This window comes from Myiozetetes cayanensis, unplaced genomic scaffold (genome assembly GCF_022539395.1).
Source record: "Myiozetetes cayanensis isolate MyiCay16 unplaced genomic scaffold, myiCay2020 scf6-25, whole genome shotgun sequence".
Lineage (NCBI taxonomy): Eukaryota > Metazoa > Chordata > Aves > Passeriformes > Tyrannidae > Myiozetetes > Myiozetetes cayanensis.
The window spans coordinates 9,230,715-9,240,315 of NW_026087853.1; the positions used below are offsets into that span (position 1 = coordinate 9,230,715).

At 51.9% G+C, this 9,601-nt stretch overlaps 1 protein-coding gene across 1 annotated transcript; it reads right to left on the reverse strand.

Annotated features, from left to right (window-relative positions):
• Nucleotides 1-6,799: 6,799 nt before the first annotated feature.
• DIO3 (iodothyronine deiodinase 3) lies at nucleotides 6,800-8,562 on the reverse strand. Its single transcript, XM_050337267.1, has one exon. The coding sequence runs from the start codon at nucleotides 8,245-8,247 to the stop codon at nucleotides 7,423-7,425; it is 825 nt and encodes a 274-aa protein (XP_050193224.1). The 5' UTR covers nucleotides 8,248-8,562; the 3' UTR covers nucleotides 6,800-7,422.
• Between the last annotated feature and the right edge of the window lie 1,039 nt (nucleotides 8,563-9,601).

A 9,601-nucleotide genomic window follows, 5' to 3' on the forward strand; every position in this document is an offset into this window, starting at 1 on the left:
GCATAAAAAATGTCATGCCAAATGACTCTGAGTGGTATCCATAATGATGAATTTACAGCCATCAGTAAGGAGCCTTCTTCGATTGTCTGCATTAAAGCAGCAGATGATTATGATCCCATCCAGTTATGCTTTTCCTTGGCCTTATTATAAAGAGCGGCATACAAGGCAATCATACCCTTGGGTGTCTTTTGACTTGCTCAAAAGTATGGCTTAAGTGTTGATTTCTTTTCCAAAAACCCCAAATTCCATTTTGCAATGATGACACATCCATGCCTAAAAACAAATGATATGGGCATTAGAAAGAATGCCCTGATTGGTCACCTGGTATTAAAAATAGTACTGGGTTTCACACACAGTATTTAGCTAGCCATATCTGTCAACTATCAGTGTTGTGCATGGGAAATAGATAACCATCTCCCTCTTGTCATCATCCCACAGTTTGAGCCCTACCCCATGCATCTGTAATTCAGTGCTGCAGTCTCTCCCAGAGACCCCATAGACTCAGTGGCTTCTGCCCCACTGTCTGGCCCATGAGCCACTGTCTTACTGCATTGAGCAAGAGAAGCTGGACAGATCTAGAAAGGAATTGTGAGTCAACAGGCACATTCAGTAACTCCAAAGATAAAGTAAATTCTGATATGCCTCTTAGTCAGGTCTCTTTTCTAGGGATTAGATTTGTTAACCAGATAAAAGATTCCAGGTGAGTTCACAGTAACACAGAATATGTGGTAAGAGACAAAGGAGTTCATTTCAGCGTCCATCAGTGTCTGCAGGAAGGACTAATATGCATCTCTCTGGTAGGTTCCTATCCAACTTTAGAAAACACAGATGCTTTTCTATGGGACATACCAATTTGTTTCAGTTCTACTGGTAAATCATTACAGAGTTCCTCCAAACCTGCCTTTGTGTTCATGAGAATGCAGTTGAAGACTTAAAGGTTCAGCCAGTAAAAAAAAGAGCAAAACCAAAAGGCAAGATCTACGACATTTCTTCCTTAATCTGCTTTTTTTTTCTTCCTTTCTGTTCCTCCCCATAGATAATTTCTGGAAATTATTTTGGCTGAACGAATACAGTGAAGACATTTCATGGGAATAGGAGAGGTCTTGCAGGTCAGTTTTGGGAAGAAGTTCCAACTTCTTCTGTTGCTTTTGCTTACCAGACCTTTGCTCTAATCAGGTAGATAGAACTATTGGCTCAGATTGATGTTGTAGTAGATTATTTAATATCAGCGATACATCACAACTGAAACACCTACAGGTCTGCATGGACCATAAAAAAGACTAGAGCTCAGCATAATCATTCCAGCAGTGTGCCTTCTAGAGAAAGCAATATACAGTGAAAAGATTCAATGAAATAAAGGGAACAAGGCAAGTGAGTTCCATATTTTTCCCCAGAACTGTTCATTATTCACTGATATACGTGCAGTGGATGTGTTCCACTTTTGACTGAGAAGAAATAGAAATCAACTTGTTAATTTGTTTAAAATTTTGGTATAATTATCACTTTTTGGATTAACTGTTTTATTCTACAAAATGCATAACACCCTGCCTCTCCCTTTTCAGTGTTCCAAAACCACTTTGGGCTAATTTGATCTCTGCCATTGTATGCATGTGTCTGTGTGGCACAGTATGTTCTCTGCGTGCATGTGCTGCAAATCCAGTTGACAGCAGCCTTGTGCCCTATTCTTTTATGATTGTCTGTCATCATAAATGAAAAGTGAACAAATAATTATTTTTTTTCTTGCATTGAATTGTACAACTTTCAGAACTTCTTCACTAAGACCCAGAGTTTATATACCTTTAAATTTTTTTGAAAACATAATAAAGCATAATTTTTTCATAAACATATGTTTTAAAATTTATCCTGAGGTTATTAAATGATTTTTTATTCTTAGAAATTATTTCCACTCTCAGGTCTTTGGCACTAATGATATCTTTGGCTTAATTATGCTTGTGAGGTTATATGAACTCAGAGAAAGCTCTGAAAGGTATTTCAACACAGAAACGTTCAAGATACTTGAAGTGAGGTTCTGTGCTGTGACACCTCATTTAAATTCCACAGTGTGGTACATGATTTGAGGACTTATGCCTGATAACCTGTAGTGATTAAATAACTATACTGAATTTTGTCTACTACAGAGAATGTACATCCTGACTGACTCTTCAAGGCAAGAAAAGCAATACTCACCAAGAAAATATAGATATGACCCTAAAAATCCAGCCTGGCGTGCCTTAGAATTGATGTGAAAGTCCAGTCAAATGCAGACTGCTCAAACATTAGTTGCTTTATAAACCTAAGAGAGTGAGAGGAGAAAGATGGGCAGAAAATATCAAAGGCTTTGCCATGGTTCTTAACCTCATTGCTGGAGATTTCAGTAAAAATTTAAATCTGTTGATAGTTTTTTACAGTGCCCGTTACTCTATAATGGATAATGGAATGCCCTTCTTCCAGGGACCATGTGCCGGTTCATTCTTGAAATCTCCAGTAAGAAATGCAGTTCTTGGATATCTTTATCAGAGATTCAGGGATTGCCTCTGTGTTGGGGTAATTCTGGGCACTGGGGGAGCGACATGCAGGAGGTTGAGATATCTTACCCCATATGGCCATGTACTAAATGTCCTTTTAAGATGAGGGATATTTATTGCTTGAAAGGAAATGGAAGCAAATTCTTCCATAAGCAAAGTCAGGATAGATCTCCTAACTTGCAAAAGAGAGAGGAAAAATCAGACAGGCCTGATCTTCTAAGTTTGATGGGCACAGAAACTCCATGGACCAAACTGAGGGATCCTTACTTTTGAGAGGGTAAACATTATACCCTAAGAAGGATTCTTATACAAAATATATTAGCTGAAGGATTTTAACCTTGTCCTGTATTGCATTTTCACATAGAGACTACTGAATACTGTTTGCTGTTCTAGTTAAAATTTTTTGGCTGTTGATTGTTAGTGCATTTACCACTGTAAACCACTTCCAAAATCCCTGAAGAAGCAGGTGGAAGGCCAAGTAGATGAGAAATACATGAATTAGCCAATTAAATGAAGGTCATAAATGAACCCTTTTTCAAGAGGCATCATCAAACATTTGTTTGAAAAGAGAAATTTGCGAAGAAGGAAGCAGGTGTCAAATTCCTTTCGGCAGCTGGATGCTGAAAAGCAATTAGAATGAAAAGCTACCTGATCTAAAGCTCAAGACACCAGGAGGATGTGCCTTAACAAGTGGAAGAAAATACATATCGATGGGGTTTACAACTCTCATGCTGTAGGGAGGGTGCAGAGCAGTGAGGAAATGTGCTGACATGCCTAAATTCTGGCAGGATGTAGGACACTGGCATTGCCAGTGAGGAGGAACTTGAGAGTGATTTTTAGGCTCTGTATTCAAACAGATGTCTGTCTTCTGCAGCATGCTGTAGGAAAAGAGAGGTTTTGAACCATTAGAAAAGCAAAGGAAGTGCAATAGCCCAGATTTTTATCATAATTACACCCAGGTGGTTCTGAAGTGACTACACCCGTGTCATTGAAGTTACACCAGAGCAAAACTTGTGTGAGAACTGAATCGAGCTCTTTGTTTTCTTGCAGTTGTGTACCAAAAGAGTACTCTAACAGCTCTTAGTAAATAATAAATTAATAATGATATGATGATCTTCCTTATGACTGGAAGAAGTACAGAATAATTAGTGTTAGAGTAAGAATTTGCTTGCAAGATTCTTTGAATGTGTCATTTCTACATTGGTATTGAATATAGGATGCCTTACTGGACTAATTTTAATTTCTGGACCAATTAAAATGTTTATTTCAAACATCAGAAACCTCCAGTGTAGTCAGATAGCATGTGGTGAACAATACAACCCCCAAAACATATAGTTCATAGATAAATGAGTAAGACCTCTGTTTTTTGCATTGTAAAATACCTTTAAATCCCCAGCAGAAAGTAGTAATGAAAACAACTAATGAAGGCAAGTGCTTTTTCTGTCTCCCTGCTGTAAAGCAAATAATATTTTAGTAGTTGGTTTCGTTTGTGTTTCCCCATTTGTGCCTCAGAATACACCAGATTGCAATGTTACATCACATTTTTAATGACTGGAACCATGTCCTGAGATCCCCCTCCGACCACACCACAACTTCCTTTTTTTCTTTTTTTCTTCTCCTGGCTAGAGGACTGTATGTAATTATGATGAGGACATAATTCAATTAATTATTGACAGAACACGTAATCACCACTCAGATCTTTCTCTGATAAATCTCTTCTTGCTCTCTGACTTCTGTTTGTCGTGCACTAGGGAGGTGGAAAGGCACTAAAAATGCGTTTTAAAGATAGGACATTTCTCAATCCTTTGTATCAGCCGGAGAGGCTTCTGCCGCCCTGGGCTCTTTAGATGTACAGCGTATTGTTCTCGTCTGTGCTAAACAAGTATCCCGAGAAAGCTCAGTGGGATGGAGGCTTATGATTCATTTTAAGTGGAGGATATAATAGGAGCAGATAACTTTGATTTGTGCAAAGGAAAAGTGTGATCTCTTTCAGGGATTCCAGGAATTCATAGCAATTTTTTCTTCTGTTGCTGATTAAAGAGAAAGTGATAAATAAGAGCTCTGTGTTCGGTTTAAAGGAGGAATGTAGCTTCAGAAAGCTGACTTATTTAGGGGGGAAAAAAAAAAAAGAAAAGAAAAAAATCCTGACCTCAGATAGCCTTTGACCAAAATCTGCTGGTAGCAGAGAGCAAAGACGAGGTTGTTCCTGTTACTATTAAAGCCCACGTAAGGACAGTGATCGCAAAAGTCCGTATGACCGTAAAATGTCCTGGGGGGCCGGGCTGGGGTGGGAACGTGCCAGGGGTTTGCCCGTAACTTCGGATTACAACTAAAGCGTGCCAAAAGCGGATAAGGGAAAGAGATAACGAGGTGAGAAAGCAAAGAATGGCTTTATTGTAAAATAAGGAAAACTAAGCTGAAGGGAAAAAAAAAGAAAAATAGTAATCGCGCACACAGAGGCTGCCCTTGTAGCCGAGAGGAGACCCGCTGCTCCTCTACCTTTGGTTTTGACGGCACGCCGTGCGTGGGGCCGGGAAAGGCGCTGCGGGGGCAGAGCCGGGGCCACGCTGGGAGCCGGGGGCAGAGGGGCAGAGCGGGGGGATCTGCGGTCCCGCAACGGGGCAGGGCAGGGTTTGTTGGTGCTGGGGAGTCTGATCCCAGGGAAGAGCGCTCTTCGTCCCTCGTGGGGGGCCTGGAGGGAGCCGAAGCTGGTGAGCCCATGCACCAGGCGGGAGGTACTGGCGGTGCTGGCCGGGACCCAGGCACAGACTGTTTTGCCGCGCCTGGGCGGGCGCTGCCCGCGCCGGGAGGAGCGGGGGGATGCCCTGCCGCACCCTGCCCTGCCGCTGAGGCTCCCCTCCGCTCCGGAGGGATCTGTGCTTGGCGCCCAGCGCGCAGCCAGGGGAAGCAAGCCCACCTCAGGGTGGGCTCTCGTCCCACCGCCCCAGCATCAGGCGGAGGAGCCCGAGCCAGGCGGAACTGGTGCAGCCCCGAGGCCAGTGCCGGGCGGGTCCGCCCTTAGGGGCAGCGGGAAGGTGAAAGGGCTGAATAGGTTTTAGAGGCCGTCAGAGCAGGCGCGATGGCCAGGCGGGTGGGGAAGCCCCAAGCGGCCACCTGAGCCTGATCTTTTGACAACTCAGCAGAGCGGCCGGATTTGCAGGGGCGCTGCGCGCTCCCCGCTCCCACCCAGGGCGGGGGCTTCGGGGGCAAAGGGGACAGAGGAGCGTTGTCGGAGCGTCTGATATCTCTGTGACGGACCATCCGGTGCTGCTCGTGTTAGGGGAGACGGCGGGAGCGGTTACGCATGCTGGTCTAAATCGTGAATGTTAAGGGACAGGAACACTGCGGGTCCAGAGGAACATTGTCACGGTCAAAACAGGGGCTATTACGCCCTAACAAAGAGCTTTCCTCAGGTTTAGTTGAGCACTGCGGGCGCGACTCTGTGCGCAGCTGCGGAGAGCGGCGTCCCCGGCTTGCGCTGCCTCCGGGCCGTGCACCCCTCTCCAAAACTTAGGGGCTTAACAGCTCGGGTGCCTCGTCCCGCTGCTATGAAGAACAAGGCGGCGTTCGGAGGCGCCGTGGGAGGTCCTTAAAGACCCGCTGTTTCTGGGCGGCTTTGCACAGCTCCTGCGATGGCTGCGGGATGCTCTCCACGCCCAGTCTCACCTGTCGGGCTCCGAGGGAGCAAAGTCCTTCACCCCGCACTCTTTGGAGCGCAACTACCAGCCCCCGGGGAGGGGGCTGAACCTCGCACTGCCGGGCTGGGCGCTGCCCTCCTGCCCTGGCTCCGCAGCCCCGCCTCGCCGCAGGTGCGATCGCGCTGCCCTCGGCCGGGCTCCGGTCTGGCACCGCCTGCGTGCCCGAGACGGGGCGTCCTGGGCGCGGCGGCTCTGCAGCCCAGGGCGGCTTTCCCCTGCCTGGGTTTTTGGCCCGGACTCGCTTGCACGCCGCCGGTCAGCCCTGCACCTTCGCCCTCCCGGGGGCGGCTCGCCGGGGTCACAGAGGGAGCGCACGGTCCTCCTGGCTGGTCTCCTCCCCCGGGAGCACCGGAGGTTTGGATTTCCCCCTGGGGACACCCACTACTCTCACTATCAGCCGGATCTCGGGCGGTGCGCGCTCCTGCCAACCGCCGAGCGAGGGCTCGCCGCCCCCGAGCCCCCAGCAGCGCATCCTGCAGCTTCGCCTGCCCCTCCTTGGCTGCGAGGAGGGTGTTGCGAGGTAGGCAAAAGGGAAAGCGAACATAGCGGTCTGAAGACAGAGAAAGGCAGTCAAGGTTAGACGTGTATTTACTCAACCTTTATTATTTAAAAAAATTCATAAAAAAAAGGAAGGTGAACGAACGTCTTACAAAACCCCCCCACATAAATAGGACATTCCGTCCAGCTCTGGCTATTGGCAGTTCTAGTATTTGACAACATCAGACGCGATTTCCTGGCATCAGAGAAACCCATTTCAAAATCGGTCATCACAAAGAAATACTAGAAATCCCAGTTAGCACTTGCTAGGCAGCACGGAGCACTTGTACACAACTTTTCAGACACACACCCGCGCACACACGCAGCTGGGAACAGATCCCGTAGGAAGAGAGCCTCCTTAAAAAATAGTAAACGCTTCTCGAAAAAAAAAAAAAAGAAAAAAGAAAAAAAAGGAAAAAGAGAGTTATTTACAAAACGCACATGGAAATACAGTATTGACAGAGCGTGGCTGGCAAATCAACATGATTTGAATAGAGAAAGGACTATGGCACATCTTGCTCGAAAGCTCGCACAGCAGCCTCCTTCGAGTGTCCCCGCGGGAAGACAGCTCCTGCCATCGGCGACGCAGTGCCTTCTCCCTCCCCACGTCTCCTCCCGCCCTCCCTCGCCTCTCCACCCCTGCGCTTCTTGCCAGGTCCTTTTTACACTTGGATGACCACCGTGCTGGGGCTCTGGAGCCGAGTTTTGTACTGGTCTAGCCAGCTCCTCAGCTCCGAGATCTTGTAGCCCTCTGGTCCTCTGCCTCCCTGGTACATCACCTTCTCCTCCTGGATGATGTAGAGCCTCTCGAAGTAGGCACCGTAGGCGGCGCTGGAAGCATTGTCCATGGTGTCCACGGCCAGGGGGCAATCGGGCGCCCCTTCCCTCATCAGCTGAGCTGCCCGCAGCCTGTCCTGGAGGCACTGGTGTTTGGGGATGTTGTAGGCTGCGTCTGAGCTGACCCAGCCGTCGGAGGGGTGTGCTTCTTCGATGTACACCAGCAGGAAGTCGGCAATGTCCACGAAGTGCGCGGCCAGGCGCTGGAAGGACCTCAGGCGGGCCATGAACGGGGGTCAGGTGCAGCTACCGAAGTTGAGGATGAGGGGTCTCTTGCCGCGGGCGAAGTCCAGGATGCGGAGTCTCTTCTGCCCGTCCAGCTGGATCACCTCGGGGTTGGGGGCCACGGAACCCACGTGCGCTGACTTGAAGAAGTCTAGCTTCTGCCCATGCCACACGGCTTTCAGCGACTCCAGCGTGAACATGCGGTTGGAGTCGGACACGCAGACCGGGGGGTCGTCGGGGGGCGGCCCCTCGCTGGCGCTGGCCGCCTCCTCCGCCGTGGGCATCGTCAGCATCTTCTTCCTAATGCACAGAAAATCCAGGAGCCAGAGCATCACGGCGGTGAGCAGGAAGCGAGGGAAGAGGAGGATGCAGGCGGCCGCCTGGGTGAGCAGCTGCAAGGTGTGAACGCCGAGGGAGTGGAGCATCGCAGCGGCTTGTGCTGCAGGGCGCTGGCTGCCGGGGGGCCCCCACGCACCCTGCGTGCCGGGGTCTGTGCAGCACAGCTGAGATCCCGCTTCTCTTTAAGCCCATTTTATAGTCAGGGATTTAAATGAAAAGTGACTCCACCTCCGGCCAGAACCCGCCCCTCTGGAACTTGAGCCTGGGGATTACCTACCCCTCCACTCTAATGACCTAAAAATACACAGACAAAAGGGGAGAGAGCCCCGGCGGGAGCCGCGAGGGACGTGCAACGGAGCAGGGTGCAGGCGATATCAGGCACGGCAGAGAGTCCGAGGCAGGGCACCGCCGGGGTCCCTGGCCGCAGATAGCGGCGGGCGCTCACAGACAGCCCCGCCAAGGACAATGCAACAGGCACAGCCCGCCCCCGGCCCGGCTCCCCCCGGGCTGTGCACGGAGCGCGGGGCCGGGGCGGCAGCGGGGCCGGGGCCGTCCCGGCTGCGCCTGCAGGTGACAGGGACGGGCCGTCCGCACCGCGTCCCTCCCCGCGCCTCCTCCCCTCCCCGCCCCGGCAGCCCGGCCCCCCCGGGCACAGCCCTGGCCCCGCCGCACGCCCCGGCGCCGCGGGGGCACCTGGGGCTCTAGCCCGCCGCCGCCCCGCGCCCGCATCCTCCGGCGGCGGCGGCGGCGGTCCAGGCAGCGGGCGCTGCCCCAGCACGGCCCCGGCCCCGCGGCAGTGCGGTCCCCGCAGCAGTGCGGTCCCCGCGGCAGTGCGGGCCCCGCGGCAGTGCCGGCCCGGTGCGGGCGGGCCGGGCCCGGGGCGGCCCCGGCGGGGGCTCCGGTGGGCGCGGGCGGCGGGCGCTGCCCCGCGCGGAGGAGGGGCGCGCGCGGCGCGCGGCCGCGAGGGGGCGCTGTTGGCCGAGAAGCGGCGGCGGGAGCGGGGCCCGAGCCCGGCCCGGGGTGCCCGCGGCCCTCACGGCCGGCCCGGCCCCGCCGGCCTCCACCTGCTCCCCCCAGGGAACGAGCGTCACTGCGGGCCCCGCGGGGCCGGCACTGCGGGGCGTGCCACGGTGGGTGGTCAGAGCGGTCGGGGGAGAGTAAGGGAGCGCTGCGTCTGCCGTGTCCCCCTGCTCGCCGGGGTCCTGCTGCTCCAGGTGAGCAGCAGGGCAGGCAGGGCGGGCGCTCCTTTACGGCGTCCCGAGAGGAGCCAGCAGTGCTCTTCTACACCTGTCAAGCGATGTATCAACACAAGCTTCTCATGGGAGTAGGTCTGGCAAAGTCCTTAAACAAATGGCTGAAGCGTCACCTGACGGGCACGGCCAGGTGGACCCTGTGTGCTGCCCACAGAGTGGTTATGGTTGGGTGGATTGTGCGACGGTA